Genomic DNA, 21,137 nt, shown 5'->3' with positions numbered 1-21,137 from the left:
ATGTTTATTTTTGGTACTAAATCTTGCCACTGTAAACATCTCATGTATAAACTTAACAAGGAAGATTTTCCACAAAGGCATTTGTATGAAATAAAAGATTTGTCAAAATGTACAATTATTTTTAAAATAAAAAACGGCAATTAATTCAATTTAAAAAAAAAAAAAAAAAAAAAAACATTTTCAGGCTCTAAGCTTTATTTATGAACGTTAAAACTTAGAAAATAACCTCCATTTAATGCTGTTTTGACGCGGTGCATTACGCTTAATCTGATTGGTCGGCTATGATGTGATGCATTTGATTTTTGTCTTGTCAATTGATTTCATATTGTAGGAAAGCCCTGTTATATAAGTGTTTAGTTTCACTTTCAGTTATGTTGTTACTAGCCCTTTAAGGGGAACATATTTTGGCAGAGTTCTTCCTGCTGCATGCATGAGCAAGTGTGTTGCATGTTGACCAGCTGCAGTGCTGCATGTGTGTGTTTCTCTTCTGTTCCATGGAAGACGTGTGTACATGAGAAATGTAAGTAATGGCTGATTCATGTTATAACTCATGACAATGCATCTTGGAGGATATTTGTGTTTACATGTTAGCTGCTTTGTGATAGTTGCTAACTCATGCATCCTGGTTATGTTAGCTATACTTTCCTTACATTGCTGTTAGCTTGCATTGAAGAGGGTTAATTTCTGATTTATGTTATTATTTCTCTTGCTAATTGCTTATGTTGATTATTGCCACCCATGGTCATTATATTTGCATTATATGATTGTTTGCTTGTGAGTTAAGTGCTTTTATGATGCTTTGTGTGTGTTAATACTTATGCAGCTTTATTCATATATGTGTTAAATTACTGATATGCTTTATACTGCTGCATTGTGTTTACAGAACCACGTTCTTCCAATTAAAGCCTTTATAAATCCAGAACTGCCTCCGTGACTCTCTAACCGGAGTCACACTCCCATAGTGTCGCCGGCTCTATTCCGCGCACCCTGTAGAGGCCCCGAACCTCTTTTACACATATAGTTTCACAATGTCTTGTTAATCATTTTAAACCAAAATAATAATAATTTACTCAGTAACGGTAACGGTTGGGTGTGAAAATGTAACAAACTAATCATTTAAAAACTCACTTAAATACAAGTAAAATGACTGATTTGAAATATACTCAAAAAAGTCACTGTCACACCTTTAGGCGTGACGCAGGTAATAAAGCTAAACTTTGAACCGGATTTATGACCAAAAGGTTATAAAAAAAAAAGGTGCTTTGTTGACTTTAAAGCAGCTGACAGAGTGAGGTAATAACACAGAAACCCTTTGTCACAGATGAGGAATAGAAAGTAGAAGGACGAGCTGAAAGTATAGAGGGATTCTGTGCTGGTTGTGACAGACAGGAACCTGAATCCTGCAGCTGTGGACTTCCTCTCAGGTAAAAAATACGCTTAAAAAAAGACGGCATGGACTAACATGAACGTTTGTTTAAATGAAAAAGATTGAGCAGAAAGCTTATTTTCAACTCGAGTCCTTTAACTTATTAAATAAGACATTCAACACATCACAGAATATCTCCTATATATGAACTCACCTAGAATTTTCATTTTCAAACATTGTCATTTATCCTGTTATTTAATGTGTCAAAAATATCATGTGATGTGACTGTTTCAAAAACATCTTAAAGATGATCAAATCTATTCATATTCATGTTCTGCCTTATTTAGCATGATTTTTATGTTTTTTTTAATCCTGTAATTTTTTTTCATTTTCTATTTTTATTTCCATTATAACATTCATGCAAACTTTTTTTGAGTGTTTTGTGTGTTTTTGTTGTTTTGGAGCATTTTGCTGTCTTTGGAATAATTTTTGTGTGTATTCTGTTATTGTTTTGTATCGTTTTTAAATGTTATTTCTGTTGCCGTCGTGTGTGTTATTGGAGTAATTTATTTGAATTTCAAATTGTATATTTGTAATAGTGTGTGTTTTCAGAGTTATTTTGGTGCATTTATGTTGTTTTTTATGTTTTTATTGTCCAATTGTATTTTGTATGTTTTTTAAAGTCATTTTGTGTGTTTTTCTTGTGTTTTGTTTTATTTTGTAGCATTTTTTGGAATCATTATGCGCGTTTATTTTGGGGGCCGCACAAAATTAGGCCGACAATCGTATACGGGTGTAAACAATAACAATAAGTTAAATATCAATAAAAACAGGCAAGGAAATAAATGTAGTGCAAACTTCCTCAGTGTTTAGCTTTCTATAGAAAGATGAACAAGTCAACATTTGAAGTTCAGAAACAACAGAAAACGGCCGTAACTACGTGACGTATTGTGTTATTTCTTGAGCTGTTCTGATTGAACTTTTGAGTTTTTTTTTTGACCTGATTAGATTCTTTGTTTCACACAAACCTTCATCTTTTTTCCGGATGCCGTGTTGTTAAGTGGCTTCTCATGCTGCTCGTATTTCTGGAAGAGTAGCGCACTGTACAGTTGCAGTGTTTGTATACTGTCCACCTTTTCTCCTTTATCGTTTCTGGATGAGGTGAAACCATCATGTTTCCACACCTCTGACTTGTAGCCGCTGCATCATGCACAAGTTCTACCTCGCACTGTCGGACCCCATTGGCTCAACCACCTGTAACCTATGGCGACGCCCCAAAGCATTATGGTACTTATAGTTTACTCTGAAACGTTCCGCTACAGCCAATCCAAAAATGTAATTTTAAGCGCAAGGCTCATTATTTTATACCATGACATAACCACGACGATATCGAGGCACTTGTAAAACCGTGGTATTGTGATATCGTCAATACCGTGACATTCCTAATTATCATACTGTATATTAAGCTTTCCTCTCTGCAGCTTCTCAAGCCTCACAATGACTTCAGCCCAGTTCTCCCTGCTGACCCTGGAGGAGGAACTGACCTGCAGCATCTGTCTGAGCACCTTCGTCAGCCCAGTGACGACCCCCTGCGGTCACAACTTCTGCCAGGAGTGTCTGCTGGAAACCTGGAAGGACTCGTACTGCTGCCCGCAGTGTCGCACTGACTTCGCCACCAAACCTCAGCTGAAGAAGAACACGGTCCTCTGCACCGTGGTGGACACCTTCAACCTGAGGGCCAACAAGGTGGAGAAGATGGAGGTGGAGAAGATGGAGGTGGAGAAGGTGGAGAAGATGGAGGGGATCCTGTGTGACACGTGCATGCAGGAGGAGGCGGTGAAAACCTGCCTCACATGCATGGCATCCTTCTGTGAGCAGCACCTGAGGCCTCACCAGGTAACAGGGTTGGGGTCAATTACATTTTTCAGTTACAATTTTGCTTTCAATTACCCTGTTCAATTACAATTCAATCACGATTACAGTGACCGGCACTTTTTTCCAATTACAATTAGATTACAATAATTTGGTAACAACTGAGCCTAAAATAAATAATCTAATAAAAGTTAACCTTCCTCTTGTGTTAGCTTTCTGTTAGCATCTCATATGTTAACGAGTCCTAAATCAGCTGTAAAATACACTAAAAACAAACATCTATCATCTAATTTAATTTCTATCTATTAGTCACCTCATTAGGTTCCTAATCAATGACAATATTTTTGGTGTGGGCATCTGAGCCTTTTTTGTGTCAGAATACCCCGTGATTTATATGTATATATATATATATATATATATTTATATATATATTTTTTTTTTTTTTTAATGGTAAAATGTGGGAAAGTTTGATGTGAAACATATTTTAATAATTGTTAACTACAACTATTTAAAAAAGCTGTTGCTTTTGTAGTCATAGTTAAATTGTAATTGACTTTGTAATTGTAATTGCCATGAAAATGCTATTAAAATTGTCATTCATAAAACTGGGGAACCATGTTCTACACATCTGTAGTTAATAGTTATTAAAATAGGTTTCAAATAAAGCTTTCCCACATTTTACCATTAAAAGAATAGATAATATAAAACCTATATTTTCATTGATTAGGAAGCCTCACAATGTAACCAATAGATTGGAAAGAAATTAGATGTTTTTAGAGTATTTTACAGCTAAATTAGGACCGGTTATCATAAGAGATGGTTCACTTTTATAAAGCTATTAATTTCAGGCTCAGTAATTGTGATTAATTGTAATAGAGAGCGTAATTGTAATTGAATTTTTGAAGATTATAAATAATTGTAATTTAATTGTAATTGGGGAAAAATGCTATAATTGTATTTGAATTATAATTGAACATGGGTTATTGTAAACGTACTGTATTTGCCACTAAAAAATGTAATTGACTCCAACCCTGCCAGGTAAACCCCATCTACAGCGTGCACCAGCTGAAAGAGCCCATCGCTGACCTGAAGGAGAGGATCTGCTCCCAGCACCACAAGCTGATGGAGCTGTTCTGCAGCCAGCACCTCCAGCCCATCTGCAGCCTGTGTCTGCAGTCCCAGCACAGAGGATGCTCCTTCACCTCCCCGGAGGAGCAGAGGAGCCTGAAGGAGGTACCTGCACTCAGGACAAACACATGGCGCAGCGTTACTTTCGTAGACTAAAAGTTTTTCTTGACACCCATCCATCCATCCATTTTCTTCCACTTATCTGTTGCCGGGAAGCATCCTTAGCAGGGAGGCCCAGACTTTCCTTTCCCCGGCCACTTCTTCCAGCTCCTCCGGGGGGATCCCGAGGCGTATCCAGGCCAGCCGAGAGACATAGTGTCTCCAGTGTGTCCTGGGTCTTCATCGGGGTCTCCTTCCGAGGGACGTACATCCTAATTAGGTGCCTGAGCTCATCTGGCTCTTTTCAATGCAGAGGAGCAGCGGCTCTACTCTGAGCCCCTCCCTGATGACTGAGCTTCTTACTCTATCTCTATGGGAGAGCCCAGCCACCCTCATTTCAGCCATTTGTACCCGCAAACTTGTTCTTTCGGTCATGACCATCGGTGAGGGTAGGAACATAAATAGACCTGTAAAGAGCGGCTCAGCTCTCTCTTTACCACGACACATTGTTTAAAAACGTGACAACAACTAAAACACCAATATTTCTGAAACTGTGAGCTACTTTAAACATACTTGATAATAGGGATCGACTGACCGATATGAATATTTTAGGGCCGATGCCAATACCGACTTTTTTCCATCAGCCTTAGCCGATGACCGATACGGACTGCCAATTTTCTTGAGCCGATATTTAAAGTCGATACTACTTTTGCTCCCTCAATTTACGTCATAAAAATGACACAGTGATGATAACAAATGGCAAAGGTGAGGTAGGACGACAACAAGTAAAACATATTTAACAAATATTAAAAACAAGTGATGTAGAACAAGAATGAGTAAAAAATATTTCTGCTCTCTGAAAATAATGCGGATCGGCGAACACAGCAGCACGTATCGGTCACAAATATTGGCCTATAATATCGGCCGGCCGATGTATCGGTCTATCACTATTGAATAATCCGAAGGTAAACATAAACATCTCTTAACCCTCGGGGCACCTAAAAAGTTACACTCTTTGAGCTTGGGCACCAAAACGGTCCCCTTCATAAAACTATCATAAAAACATTATATATAAATATTTTTTTATCATCAGATCTTTTCAAACAACTCCAGACCTAATCATAGATATAAAGTTTTCATTTCATTTCTGTATTTTTTTGTAATGTTTTTATGTCCTTTCTGTCATAAAAACACCATTTTTTTTTCTGTTATACATTTTGCAATAAAATTATAGATTAAAAGATTAAAAGATTATGCACAGGACAATAAAAGTAAACTCCTGGCCAAAGTTCATACAATTATGCTTTAAACTGAATGAGATATTAAGAATTTAAAACTCTGAGTAAGCAGACGGTACACGTTTGCTCCCCAAAGGTGCCCCGGGGGGTTAAATACAACATTTTCACGGTTTCACTGTAATTAAAGGGTAAAATAATAAGGAAAACTAGCAGGAACTTAAAAAGGTAGAAAACTTTTAACATGCAACACTTTTTTCTGAATTCAATAAATTGTTTAATTTTAATTACATTTCATAGGAAACCTTAAAGTTCCTCATTTAAAGGCTATTTAACAATTTTTTTAACTAATCGCAAAACATGTAACATTTGTGCAATTTAACTATTTTGTAATATTTTACAAAAATTCACTTTGCAATTTTTAAAACACACAAACAAAATTCTATCTGCAACACTTAAACAAATTTGTCCCAATACAAAAACTTCCGCAGCAGTATGTACAGTAGCTCTACTAAGTACTACTGTAACTACATCTGTATTTATATTTAGGAGTTTGAAACCTGGCAAGTAAAGCAGATTTTGGACAAAGCTTGAGGTGACCACTGAACTTGACTATGATTCTTTTTTTTTTTTTTTAAATCACGCTGCCAAAAACTGTCAAAATATATTAATTAATTTTCGTCAACTAACAAAAACTTCTATCTGAAATTTCATCACACGGGACGAAATCCATTCAGAACTCATGTGATCATGAGGTTTTACACATTGATCACGTCACATCTTTTTGTGTGCAATTACAAACAAATGAGGCTAATCAATGCTAACTTTAAATGAATACTCTTATGCTTTATATTTTAGTCGACTACATTTGTAACATGTTTTGTCGACTAAAGACTTAATGTCAAACTTTTTTGGCTCAGGCACCCACTTTTTCTTACTTCTGAATGCAAGTACCCCCTTTGTCTGACGTCAATTATTTCAGAATTCTATGAAAAAACAACTACAGATCATAATGATGGAATGCATGAGTGATAACACATTTTAAAGAATCCCATTGTAAACAAGTAGAATGAGTATTTTTTTTTTTTTTTTTACCTCCTGAATATATTTCTAGTTTTTATCATTTCTGGTCATCTTCCACCTGATATGGGACCAAGACTGACCTTTGTATTTTCAGTTCATGTTCTAATCAAGATCATTTCCATCATTATTATGATTATCATTTTTAACTAAAATTTTTAACAAAACCCCTATATTTTTTATGCTTTTGTGCACTCTCTCTCTCTCTCTCTCTCTCTCTCAAGTACCCCCATTTATTTCTGATTTAACAGACTTGGTGATAGTTCAATATGTAAATTATGTCAGCTTTCAACATCTGATAAGGTTAATTATCATTTACAACTGCTATGCATGCTTCGTTCTTACAACAAATAAAAATATATATTGCATTTATTATATTGCTTTTTAACTAAAAATAAACATTGAAAAACTTCATATTTTTAACATTTTCGTTTGTTAATTTTTCACTTTCTCAAGTACCCCCTGTAGTACGCCCATTTGAGAGACAATGATTTAGTCGACTAAAACTAGACTAGACAAGTCCTGATGACTACATTTTGGACTAACAAAGTACAATCTAATCTAATGAGAGGAACCAATGCAGCCATCTCCCCAACACACACCATCCCAAATTTGTGAAAATCACTCACCCAGTCTGATGGAGCCGCAGAAACATCACATCAGATCCTGTTCATGACACCAATTTGTCGTGGATTTCCCTTTATCTAAATGTTGATGTGATGATGTGAAAGATCCTCTGCTGACACCGTCATGATATAAATATAAAATTTAGAACAAAGTGAAGATCGGTGTCAGAATCAGACCCTCCCTGGCAAGTCTGGGAGCAGCAGAGCCAAAATGCTACTCTGAGGGAAAACAGGAGAGTAAGCGCATATATCTTCCATAGCCTTAGCTTAGACATAAAGAAGGAAGCAACAAATGTTTACTCGTGGACCTAAAGGTGGTAAGAATCCTATTTGTCAAAGAGCTGGAGCCAGAATCAGACATTTTCAGAACAAGCAGCTGTCTCTGGAGGAAGAACGAGTCTGGGACAACAACACCTTCGACATTCCCAGACAGTATATCACACTTACGACAGAGACTACTTGTTTTTAAGTGTAAAAGCATGTGTGGGAATAAACCAACAATCAGGTTTAGTTAAAAAGAGAATATACAATAGCATTAAATGATTATACTATAATGCAGTTAATATTTATTTTATTTTATTTTATTTATTCAGTTTATTTCCGACATGGTTACATTCATTTTTTTTTACATTTTTTGTACATGCCGAAAAAGGAGACGAGAGAAGCAGTTTGCTTATCCGGGTCCCGTCCCCTGTTTTACCATCGCAGATTTACATGGGTTTACATGTCTCTCTGGTCAAACATTCTTGATTTCTTCTGAACGTCCATCTGTAGTCAGTGTTGTCCTCTATCTTTGTTTGTGTTGGCCTTGTTCCCTGCCAGACGTTGTTAGCATTCCTCCAGTTCAAGAATAGTTCCTCTTTCGAAGGTGTTTGGAAGGTTCTTCCCTTTTCATCCACAATGTCACCTTGTTTTGTCTCTACATCAAGGGTAATCCAGCTGTTGTTAGTTCTATTGGCAGTGTTGTATTTTCCACTGTCTGATGATGGGATCAGATCCAACTTGTATAAACACATCACCACATCCCAGTTCACAAGCAAAGTAGTATTTTAATGTAATATATCTTAGTTCATAAGCGTGTTTCTAACTGCTGTTGTTAGTTTTATTGGCAGTGTTGTATTTTCCACTGTTAGATTTAACTTGTATAAACACATTATTATATCTTAGTTCATAAGCAAGGTAGTAATTTCATTGTATATAAAAAAAATCGTGTTTCTAACTGCACATATTACAATAAACACTTTGAATTTAAATTTAATGTAATCCTTAATCACCCCACCACCTAGCAATTAAAATGAATAAATGACAGACCTTTTTTACTCTTGGTTTCCACATTTAATTCGGTCTCCGTAAAATAATCACAGTCTGAGTTTTGTTTCCAGTGTTTATATAGATCTGGGTCCATATCCATGATTACCATCAGTAATGTTGTTGTTTAGGTGGATCCTTCGTATTTTCCCAAGTTGTCCATCGTTTTGATGAGAACTGGTTTTCCGTCCTCTTCTTCCTGGATGTAAATCCTGCAGTTTTTTGACCACGTCTTCAAATCTTTCCTTCTTTTTTATTTGGCGTGCTTTCCATGCAATGCTTGCATTTTGTTTCGTCAGGTTTTCATTGATGTACACCTTCGTTCCCTTGAGTTTGTTTCCTTGCTTGATTATTTCTCCTTTGAATTTTATATTCGTGAAGGTTATTTTTACAGCTCTGTTATCATTTTTCTTTGGCAGGAGATGGCAGGAGTTGATGTTGTCAGGGTTCAGGACAATGTCCTTCGACTTCAGGTAGTCAATGACCTGTTGTTCAATCGATTTTGTTTCTTCGTCACTCCTGGGTTTTATCTTTAGGCCTGTGATGATGACATCTTTCTCTCTTTCCTTTTGTTCCAGCTGTTCAACCCTCGCGTTCAACATTTTTATCTCTTCAGCATTTCTTTCATTCTTTTCTTTCAGTACCTTTGTTTCGCTTTGTAGTCTTTCCAGTGAATTTTCCAGCGTCTTTTCCAACGACTTTATCTCGGCAGATAGGTTTTGTAGACCCTCGCGTATCATCTCCTTCACCTCTTCCAAACCCGAATTGGGTTCTGAAGGGCCTCCCTGCGGTTTTTTCACCATTTTCCTTCAGTCTTGGGCCCAGTTTTTCAGGCTGTTCAGGCTGTTCAGCTGTAGCCAGCTGTAGCCAAGGTCGTGTTATCGGAGCAAAGGAAAACACGTCTGCTCTCACCAAAGACCAGAGAATAGAGTTTATATACCACAAGCGCTAACACATTTTGGTTGATCTTATACCAGACAACAATGGTTGTGTATGTCAAACATAATACAAGTAATCTATAGCTATTTTATTCAATAAGGTATAAAACACACAATGACAGTGTGCCTTGAATAGGACACTCTTTTTAATTGACTGAAGACTGTTAAATGTGTCTATTTGTCCTACTCTGCTCTTCTGGAATATTTCAGGTATATTTGATTCAACCTTTAATCGAACATATTATTCGAAATAGGTTGACTGTATTCAAATCCATTGCTATACATCAGATCAATGTAAAATGCCATAAATCCACATCTATTCAGAAGCTAATTCAGGTCTTTTTGGGTTCAGTCTGAATTCAGAGAAAAGCTGTGTTTGCTGGATCAGAAGATTGAGAAAACCAACTCTGTTATAACTCAAATAAAGGACGTCCAGAGCAAACTAAAGGTAAGTTACACACAGTTTATATCGAGGTTGTTACACTTGATGCATTTAAAGGTTTGAGGCTATTGTGCTACAGATCTCAGTGGGCTCTACTCTCCCATGCGCGTAAGTCAAATATTCTCCTCCAGTTGCTGCACGCCCTGAAATGTGGGCGTTCCCATTCAAATCTGGCCTTACGCGGATTCTCACAGTGACTTAAGTTATTTTCCTCTTACGCGCTTCTGGACCTGGAATAAGTGCAGCGCCCGGGAAGGTTAAACATTATATTGCACTAGAAATATGGACTTAGTTACAATTCAAGCCACACGCTAGGGATGGGCAATATAGATTAAAAACATTATCACAATAATTTATGGTATTTATCACAATAACAATAAAAATTATGATAAATACAAACAATAAATAAAACAATTCCTAACTTAAAGTATTAACAGGTTCCTTATAAACACAAATGAAAATGAATTCATTAACACTAGACATATTAAAAAAGGCTACAATAGTTGCTGTCTCATGGGCTGATATTACATATTTATGCATGTGGGTCACTCTATTCGTGTTATTGTATGCAATTAATTTATTTCCTCACTTAAAATGAAATTATTTTCTTAAAAAAAAAAAGCACATGAAAAGCAAAAATAAGGGAAGAAGATGAAGATGAGTAAGTGAATAAAATGAATGATTACTATCCTGCAGGAGGGGAACATGTACTCAGACCTGGTGTTAAAAGCAGAAAAAACATGGACAGGTGTTAGAATTGGATATATTTGGGTGGAGCATCACCCAGTTTGTGTTTCTGATCTGCAGACAAGTGTCTGTAGCTAACAAAGTTCATGTATGTTCTCATAGAAATCAGAGTATTTGCATATTACCAGCAGATCAGTCAATAGCTGGTTTCCATTACAGATTTTTGCAAAATAAAAGTGATATTTCTAAATGTTGACAAAGTATAATTGCGCTTTGAACGTGTTTCCATTGAAGGTTATCTCGAGCAGGAGCCTTATACCTCCCGTGAAAATTTCATCCCGTGAGACTTTGCTGCAGGAAGATGGACAAGATGGACGCTCCAAACCTCATTAGAACACATTTCTTTGTTGTTTCACGTCTAATGTGACAGTAATCATTTTTAGGTATAACGCTAAGAAACGTCCCGGTTTCCTCTTCTGTTTGCACGTACTGCACCATGTTTTCTCGGAGAGAAGTGGTCATGTGACCAGATACGTCACGTTCTGTGACGTGTAATTGCACAAAAAAGTGTTTCCATAGCGCTTTTGTGACACATTTAAATTTTTAAACCGGGGCCGGCTCACTGCTGGGGCAAGAGGGGCCAGTGCCCGCTCAAATAAATGTCTTGCCCCCTCAAATCAAAGATTATAGTTCCTCACTCCCTGCTCAGATTGCACAAGAGATGCATCTATTCCTGCACATTTTTACACATGTATAAGCAAGCAAGCCTGCCTGAAGAAGGTCCTTTTAAGGACAGAAACGTCACGTTACGGGCTTGCTTTGTCTTCCTTTTGGAAGTTTACTCCCGTTATGGATAGACGGGGATATGAGGGTGGGTAGACGCCAAAACGTCTGAAATTCCTCCTCATGAGAGCGTAATTTCGCGTAAGCATACTTCTTAGCAATATTTGAGGGTTTTTTTCCGAAATTCAGGTGTTTCCATTACCAGTTTTTATTGCGCCATTTAGATTTTGCGCATTTCCAAGGGTAATGGAAACACAGCTAACGTGTCCATTCACACAATCCCTGTTTATACTATAACAGGATTCTGCAAAGTTCAGGAAGACCATGCTGTCCACCGTCTACCAGCAGATACGTGATCTATTGGCCAAAGATGAGCAACAAGCCCAAGATGAAGTGAGCAACGAGCTGGAAGATTGTCTGAGGAAACATCAGGACCAGATAAAGAGCCTATTGACAAACAACAACGCAATGACAAAAGCCAAAGAAAATATCATCAGTCTGCTGATTCAGTCTCAAACTATGGGTTTTCTAAAGGTGACACAGATCTGAGGAAGGACGCGATGCTGCAGGTCACACAGCAGTGTGATACATTCTCTCTCCCGTGTTTCACAGGCTTCGTTCGAATTACCCAAGGTCGTAAAGTCTGAGCCTCATGTGCCTCGAGTCACCCTGGACTCCAAGAAGGTGTTGGCCATCCAGACGTTTGCAGATTCCCTGAAGGAGAGTCTGACGGAGACCTTCAAGCAACCCGTCGAGGCCCGAACGGCATCGCTCGAACCAAGTAATAGTACGGTCAAGGTTTGGTCAAGTGACTTTTCTTAAAAAGTCTTCATGGAAATACAATAACTCCTCAGAAATGAACGATCAGTGCTATGTTACATACTCCATGGGCTGCATGTGACACACATTCAATGTTTTAGAGCTGTCGTAATGCACAACTATTGTGGAATCCTCCTCCTGGGAATCACTATGATAACTTCTAAGTCTCTCTCCATGCGGATAAGTAGATGCAGGTCACGAGTGTAAAAGTAGCTCCAACACACATCCCTGTTTTTTCAATAATAATAGTAGTACAAGTGGTATTAAGAAAAATGTGCAACAAAAAAAGATAAATAATGATGAAATTCAAAGAAAGAAGGGGAACGCAAATGCTAAACACTCCGCATCGGTTGTATTTCAAAGAAAAAAATAGTTCAGCAAAATACTTTTTTTTTATTATTTTTTTAGATGTTTACGAATTATAAGCACAGTTACACATAAAACATGATACCAAGAAACATAGCAAGGATATCTTAGTTGCCATGAAAAGTGTTTTTAAATAACCACAAAGAGGTTTCTTATGACTTTCATGTTTGTTAAAATGTTCACCAAAAACCTTGATATAATTCATTTTACTTTTTAGAGTCGTCAGAGAAGAAAGGAAAGCCCAAAAACAAACCACAGGTTGTTCCGGTGCCGGTTCTCCCTGAACAGTGGCAGGCGTCTCTTGACGATGGAATTCTAGTGAGAGACCCAAGTATGAGTTCAAACATGAATCAGACAATTAAGTGGAGCTAACTCTGAGATTCACTGGAAGACTTACTGACTTTACACAACATCTATCCCAGCAGGAGCACAAAATCACACATTATCAACATTCTTGTCATCATTTAGAATAATGACCAATCTGAGTCCAACACAGGACAGAACAAAGGCTTTCGTCTGTTTTTCTGTTATATTTTTGTTTTTGGGGAAATAATGTGTATTTTTGTCAACATCCTCTGTATTTTTGTCGTTTTTAGTCTTTTTGCAGGAGTCGTGTGTACATTTTGTCCCTTTTTGCTTTACTTTTGAGTGTCTTTATTGTAATTTTGTCTCTTTTTGCTGTCCTGTGTGTTTTTGGAGTCGTATTGTATATTTTTGTTTTTTGAGGGGTGGTTTTGACGTCTTGACTGGAGGACCCCCGTTATAACAATGTGTGTTTTCAGATCAAGGAGGCGCTCCAATTATGTGGATTCCTTCAGCTTTCACATCTTACCCTCCTCAGCAGTCTGGTCTGTTGAAACACTGCTTCTCCATTGTTTGTAGACTTTGATCGCTGAGGTTTTCACTCTTTTACAGAATCACCTTCAAATGCTTCTTCTTCCTCGTGCCGCGGTCGGGGCCAACGCCCCAGGGAGAGGAAAATAACTCACCATCGACTCACCAGTAAGAACAACATGCATTTTCAGTGTTAATCCATCCTCATGTTTATTCTTTAAAGATTTGATTATTATTTAATCTTTTATTATATCTTCTGAACATTCAGTGTTGAAAATTTATGTGGTTTTTATCTTCAGAACAGATCATGACACCTCCAAAATCAGGAATGAATTATCGAGCTGCATCGATGAGTGACTTGTTGGAGACCAGAGACGATATATATGCAGGTCGCTCTCCTGCAGCAGGTACTGATACTTACCAAAATACAGAAGCTTCTTTATCACAATCAGGCTTTACCTTTACCTTCCAAGAAAGATTGGAACTAGTGCCTGTTGAAAGTCATCCTGAACGACATTAACGGCGTCAAAAAAGATGAATGATCTCTTACTTTCTTCTCTTTACATTTTAACACTGCCACGTTACTTTCTTTAAACTCTAAGGTTCATTGAGTCTGAAGTGGGATGTTAGGGAGACGTCATGATGAAGTGATGTTAGATCAAATTTGTGTTTAAAGCTGCTGGGGAGAAACTTTTAAATTGGATAAAGACATAGTATAGGCCTCAAAGATGAATACATACTTTTCTCAAAAAAACATGTTAAAGGTTGAAACTGCCGCTTGAGAGTTTGCTTTGACTCCATTGTAAACACTTTTGTTGACATTGCCTGAAAAGTCTGGTCCATTGCATTGTGGGATGTGGAGTCCCATAGACAGATGCGTAGAAGTGTTTTTACTTCATTCTGATTTCTTGTGTTTGTCCCCAGAAAATCTGCCAAAGTTACTTCCAAACACATTTCTGGTTTTTTACTGAATATTTTGGGGATAGCAAGTAAAGATCTGAATCCGGCCGAAATTGAATGTGTTGCGGAACGAGGTAATATCACGGAAAATCTCGGGAACCAACTAGAACAAAAATGGAGCTAAGCCAATCACTGTACTCCTCGTCTGAAGAAGAAACACAAAAAACAACTTCTATGCATCCGTCTATGGGACTCCACATCCTACAATGGAAAAGCGTAAAACTTTTCCAACAACGTCAATAAGAGAGTGTTTCCAGTTGAAATCAAAACAAACTTTCAAGAGGCAATTTCAACCTTTTACATCTCATTGATCTACGAAGCCTACATGATATCTTTAGCTGATAAAACAAAAACTAAATCGCAAAAAGCATGAAATAGATGTTTCGGCATGTTCCGGGTCTGATTGGGCTGATTTTGTACTTCCATGTGTTATCAAATAACATTAATGCTACATTGATGGCCATCAACAGGAAGTCGAGATGATTCAGCCACAGGCGAAACAAGAAGGGAGCTCCTGAAGTGTAAGTCCTATCTTCTATTGCCTTCCACTTTCTCAACGTCCTGCTTGAATAGACTATGTGACATCTTCCTTCCAGATGGGACATCGCTCACTCTAGATCCACGGACGGCTCATGCACGCATCATGCTGAGTGAGGACTTCACCAAGGCCTCTGTGTCTGAAGAGAACACAAACTACTTTGACTGTCCTCAACGCTTTGCCGTCAGCACGCAGGTTATGGCCATTCAGGGTTTCTGTAAAGGGTGTTACTACTGGGAGGTCAACATGAGCATTGGCATTGGCAGTGGCATTGGCATTGGCGTGGCCTACGGCAGCATCACCCGCAAAGGCCCGGCCAGTCGACTGGGCCGCAACAGCCAGTCCTGGTGTGTGGAGTGCATTTGCGGAACAATATCGACCTGGCACAATAACCGTGAAACCAAACTGATAGCGAGAAACGTTCCCCAGTGCATTGGCGTGCTGTTGGAATACAATGTCGGCAGGTTGACCTTCTACAATGTCGACGACAAGACGTATCCCTTACATACATTTGTGTGTTCTTTCACTGAGCCGGTGTGGCCGGTGTTTTGGTTGTTCTCGAGACCTTCTTCGATCTCTTTGTGCAACCTGAGGGCATGAGCACATGTTCGCATGGGTTGCAATAAAGATGCACAGCAGGCATTGCTCAGATAGCTCATCATCAAACAACGACATCTGTCTGTTTAAACGTATCCGTCCAATAAGAAAATTTGATCCAATAAAGGCGGGCATACACTGTGCTATTTTTTTCAATCGTACTCAGCTCCAGCTCAAATTGTGCGACTCAATTGCAGAGTCTGAATATGCGCAACTCACGATTCATATTCTCACACTTTACAGACCGACACTCTGACACTACGCGACTGCTCACACTATCCATGCCATACGTCCATATGCGGCAAGTTGGAGTCTTTTATCCGGAAATGCAACGTAAAAATTAGAATTAGAACCAGGAACTGGCGAGACAGACGTGGGCAGTACGATTCACCAATTCTACAGTGTTCGCGCATGCTCAGTGAGAGTTTTAGGTAAACCGGTCCGTGGCACTGCTTCAACAGTGTGATACCCTCATGAAGAGTGACCAGGATTTCTACCATGTTTGATTTTCTGGCGACCATATGATTGCTGATCAGGAGCTGGTCGTGAGGTGTTATTCACTTCTTGTGATCCCATGTTTACTACACCATGCACGACACACGATTTAGCTGAGACTCGGCCCGATCCTTAAAACACACACGAGTGAAAAATCGGCTCAGAATGGGCCAAAAATTGCATGTATCCCCGCCTTAAGTCGACCTGAGAACATAGCCCCACCCCCTTATACCTCAATCCTGGTCAGCAAATTGTGCTACATGCTAAACTAACCCAAACATGTAGGACTAGTCACTGGTATGGAGAACTTTTCCAGTCTTGGGTCCCGTCCACACAAAGATGGGTTTTAATGTAAACTGTCAAGTTTTTTATCCTTTACGCCTTGTGTCCACAACGATTTGGAAGCAGAATACGATAACTTCTGAAAGCAGGTCCCAGAGTGGGAGTCTGTGAATGCCACCCGCTGGGTGGCTGTGCAAACGGTGTATATGCATACTCTGCAAACAATGATGCCATAGCCCTACCTCTCTCTTACTTCTTGTGGACGCATACAGTACATACTTTTATTGTGTCTCCATGTGGACGGAACCTTAGATTTATCTTCAAGCTTCCTCATTCCTCATCTTGAAAAAAATATTCCTGGGAAGAAAATGAAACAGCCGCTGCACACTGTCAAAATAGGACATGGAGAACACACTTCTCACCTTTAGGATCCTCATTCACTGCGCTACTCGTGTCATCGTAAAAATCAGTTTGTCAAATGTACATTAGGGAATACTTTTCTCATAATTTGTGCTTTTAGAGTTTTAACTCTATTGATTTATTATTTTTCTCATCTACAAACAAAGTGTAGGATGATTACTTGTGATTAATTACTTATATTTTTATTAACTTGTTTTGTGTTATTGTTAGAAATGAAATAAAATACAAAATTTGTAAGTCACACCAGACTCACTTTCTCATTTGTGTTGTTGAAATAAAGTGTTTTATTTAGTTTTAAAAAGTCAAAATGTGAGGGAAACATTTTTACTCAGAAAGCAGCGCGTGAAGCAACTGATTCCATGACTAACTGGTCACTAAATCTGCCGTTATAAATACCATGTGATGAGTCATAAGGAGGACCCACTTGAAAATGAGAGGATTCATCTCAAGGGGCTTATCCTCCAAATAAAAACATTTGAAGGAGACAATGTGTTGATGTCTGACCTGAGATAAGATTTCACTGCATAACCATCAATTTCTTTAGCGACATCTGCAATTGGATTTTCTTCAGTCAAAATAAACACTGCAGACAGTTAACTCACTTTTCACTTCCAGGTCTACAGGGTACATCATAAGTTCAGATTTCTCTAACGTCGTTTCCCAAAGTCTAAATTCTACACAGCTGATTATATTCATTCATTCATTTTCAGACCCACTTTATCCTGTTCAGGGTCGTGGGGGTCTGCCGGTGCTAATCTCATTGGGCGCTGGGCGGGGGTACACCCTGGACAGAGCGCCAGTCCCTCGCAGGGCAACACAGAGACAACCACTCACTCCTATGGGCAATTTAGAGACTCCAATGAACCTTACGGTCATGTTTTTGGATTGTGGGAGGAAGCCAGAGTACCTGGAGCAAACCCACGCAGCACGGGGAGAACATGCAAACTCCACACAGAAAGGACCCAGGTGTCCACCCCAGGGCTTGAACCCAGGACCTTCTTACTGTGAGGCGGACGTGCTAACCACTAAACGATTTAAATTATATTTTTACTCAGCACAAAGCTAAAAACTTTTCAGAATTTATTTGGAAAAAAATCAAAAAAAAATATATAATGTAAAAAAAATATGAATCTGTTTTTAATTTAAATCACAGAATTTCCATAGTATCAAAATGTACTAATACAAAACAAAATGTAAAAATGTGAGTTGGGGGAGCCAGGGTCAAAATCCCAACTTTTTGAGGCATTTTTTTTTACGTCAGGTATTTTTTTTTTTTTTTTACACAGAATTTTGATGGTTAAAGAATTAAAGGATAAAGTTTAGATCCACTGATTTACTTCCACAGATTAGCAAATAAAACTTTTGTCACAAAAATGTGTGTATGGTTATCCTCTGTTTGTAATGTTTAAATAAACACAGATGCATCACTTCCATATGAAAATATTTATAGGAAGGTTCAGAAAAATGGCTTCAACACATCAATTTTGGTTGAACAGGGGTTTACATCCATTGAGATCAAATGTTATTTCAGATGATTTCGATGAGGGAGGAATAGATTTAAAACAAGTTACTACATCCTGGTACATAACAATAATGACAATAATAATAATAGTCATGAAAAGCTTCTATACACACACGCAAAACATTTAATTAGCCACGCTAGCATCCCAGGGAACATTTGTCAGTGCTGGAAAAAGGACAGAAAAGAGGTAGAAACAGTTTTGTGTGGATGTAAAAAGCAGAACACGAGTAAATATTTAACCCGTTTGCAGTTGGCAGCGTGTAGAGTAGAAAGCTTGGGTTCAAAGTGCGCGGCGCTGAGCTTACACACTCCCTACGGCTGGATTCTAAGCCTTAAGCCACACCCACTTTTGGGAGAATAAATGCTAAAAAAATCCCCCAACAACCATTAAACTAAAATTTCCCCGCAGGGCTTCGTCCTAGAGTCATTTTATTATTTTATTAAATTCTAAATTAAATGACTGCTCCACTGTAAGGAACAGTCGTGTGGTTTGCGGGAGAAATTACAGCTTCAAACGGAAAATAAGCCATTTTAAATCTGGTCATTTTTTATTCTTTAAATGAAACTTTATTTTAAAAACAAGTATTGATTATTTTAATGAACCTACTTTTCACTAAAATACATGTTTAATAACCCATTAAAATGAAGCTGTGGGTCTTTGGAAATAAAATAAATAAATAAAATAAAACTTTTGTATTAAATATTTGACATGCATAAAGGAAATAAATCAAAGCTAAAATAAAAGGACTTGTTAAAGAATTTGTTTGGTAACAATCAAAAAATGATATTGTCTCCTATGGAAATAAATCTGTAATCATGATACGTCATTAGGAAGGCCAGGATTTCTTCCTTATCGACCAGTGCTCTTTCAAAATAAAAGACGAAGACCAAACATTTGTATTCAATAATTTACGAGCATTAATGAAATAAACGGAACCCCTGTGTGATGACATTCTGGGGCTGTTAGCGTGGCTAAACATTAATTCTGTAACATTCAGGTGAAATCAGTGCATAAACACACAAACGAGAAGATAAAGAAGGATCACCAACATGTGCATTGTGCGTGGCGTAGGCATGGCGTGGCTAAAACGGATCCCTGTCGACGCTTACGAGCAGCAAACGGTGCAAAAAAAAAAAAAAAACCCAAACATTTCAGATATGGCTTCGTTTAGAAAAGGTCAGGCATTCAGAGCAGGACAAAGCTTTAGTAAATCACAGCTCACGTTTGGCTACGTTTCTATCACAAAGATGAGCTTTAGTGTTCCTGATTGTCACAGTTCAGCTCACAAACATTCATTCTTTTTTCAAAGCTCAGTACATGTAGGACAGCAGATGAACATCTCTGCTGTAAACACTGTTAAAGAGAAATACGGTCATTTAGCGTAAACATTTCAAAACAGCTTCCAGCCTTTTTATGATTTTGCAAAGAAATCATTAAATCCACTTTCACCAATCAGTGTATCGAATATCAGCAGGATAGTCTCTGTGCCAGGGTCGGGGTCAATTATAACTGTAAATGACAATTAATTACAATTACGGTGTAATTATAATTGAAATTGTCCTTGAAAAAAAACATGTTGGGTTACAACCCTATGTTGTAATTGAATTGTAAATGAGTTCAGATAACTGAATTTGTATTATGAAAATTATACAAAAATGATCAATTATACTTTAAACTGGGGAACAATGTTACAGTTCTATGTACAGTCCTACACATGTGTAGTTATTTATTAAAACATGTTTCATATCAAGCTTTCCAACATTTTACAATTTAAAAAAAAATTGAAATCGAGTGGTATAGACACAAAAAAAGGTCCAGATGCCCACCCCAAAAATATCATCAAATCTATATTTTCATTGATTAGGAAGCCTAACGAGGTAACCAATAGATAATAGATATTTGTTTTAAGTGTATTTTACAGCTGATTTAGGACCTGTTATCTTAAGACATGCTAACATAAAGCTAACACAAGAGGAATGTTAACTTATTAGATTATTTACTTGAGGCTCAGTAATTGTGATTAATTGTAATTGAACTTCAGTAATTGAGAACGTAACTGTAATTGACTTTCAGAGGATACAAAATAATTGCAATTGGAAAAAATGCTAATCACCTGTGATCTTAACTGAACTGTAACTGAAAAATGTAATTGTGCAATATTTAATTAATTGCAATCGTGATGTAATCATAATTGTAAAAAAAACTTTTGCCTTTTTAATCATAATTAAATTGTAATTGACTTTGTAACTGGCATGGAAATTCGGAAATTAAAAACTGCCAATTGTAATTAAATTAAGCAAAAAACTGAGGAATCATATTACAGTTCTATGGCTTACACATAATAATTATTAAAATATGTTTCACATTAAGTTTCCCACAACCAGATGCTAACAGTAAGCTAACACATGACAAAAGTTACGTTTTCTTGGATTATTTATTTCAGACTCAGGAATTGTGATTAATTGTAATTGAACTTTAGTGATTGAGAACGTAATTGTAATTGGGATAAATGCCGTTCACCGTAATTTGTAATTGAGTTGTAATTGGACTTGGATAATTGAAGACGTGAAAAATGTAATTGACCCCAACCCTGCTGGTGAACATAGCTGGTTAGCGTTGGCAGTGTTAATGGTTGCACTGTGTCTGCGTGAGGCAGGCAGCGTGACGATGTAAACATGGGACGGACATTAGGACGAGGAAAGCAAACAACACAACACACTCTGATTTTAAATAAAGAAT

At 37.7% G+C, this 21,137-nt stretch overlaps 1 protein-coding gene across 5 annotated transcripts; it reads left to right on the top strand.

Moving 5' to 3' along the window:
• Positions 1-392: 392 nt before the first annotated feature.
• LOC114463899 (E3 ubiquitin/ISG15 ligase TRIM25-like) lies at positions 393-17,118 on the top strand. Of its 5 annotated transcripts, none has more exons than XM_028447812.1 (13): positions 395-520; positions 1,322-1,424; positions 2,848-3,262; positions 4,277-4,471; positions 10,005-10,100; positions 11,865-12,098; positions 12,177-12,345; positions 12,967-13,080; positions 13,532-13,597; positions 13,665-13,751; positions 13,883-13,990; positions 15,014-15,064; positions 15,140-17,118. In XM_028447812.1, the coding sequence occupies exons 3-13, from the start codon at positions 2,864-2,866 to the stop codon at positions 15,679-15,681; spliced, it is 2,061 nt and encodes a 686-aa protein (XP_028303613.1). In that variant the 5' UTR covers positions 395-520; positions 1,322-1,424; positions 2,848-2,863; the 3' UTR covers positions 15,682-17,118. The 5 variants fall into 5 exon arrangements, with proteins under 5 accessions (XP_028303596.1, XP_028303613.1, XP_028303585.1 ...); XM_028447784.1 differs by having other exon boundaries at positions 12,177-12,351; XM_028447787.1 differs by having other exon boundaries at positions 2,833-3,262; positions 12,177-12,351.
• The last annotated feature ends 4,019 nt before the right edge of the window (positions 17,119-21,137 follow it).

The sequence above is a fragment of the Gouania willdenowi genome, chromosome 1 (assembly GCF_900634775.1).
Source record: "Gouania willdenowi chromosome 1, fGouWil2.1, whole genome shotgun sequence".
NCBI lineage: Eukaryota > Metazoa > Chordata > Actinopteri > Blenniiformes > Gobiesocidae > Gouania > Gouania willdenowi.
The sequence above is the reverse complement of the archived record's forward strand: the minus strand, read 5'-3'. Positions and strand labels throughout refer to the sequence as shown.

What these genes read in the sequence shown, in the direction of transcription:
- LOC114463899 (XM_028447795.1), top strand. Translation starts at nt 2,864, where the DNA reads ATGACTTCAGCCCAGTTCTCCCTGCTGACCCTGGAGGAGGAACTGACC. An exon ending in AATTCTAGTGAGAGACCCAA is followed by an intron (nt 13,081 to 13,531) that starts GTATGAGTTCAA and finishes GTGTGTTTTCAG; the next exon opens with ATCAAGGAGGCGCTCCAATT. An exon ending in TTACCCTCCTCAGCAGTCTG is followed by an intron (nt 13,598 to 13,664) that starts GTCTGTTGAAAC and finishes ACTCTTTTACAG; the next exon opens with AATCACCTTCAAATGCTTCT.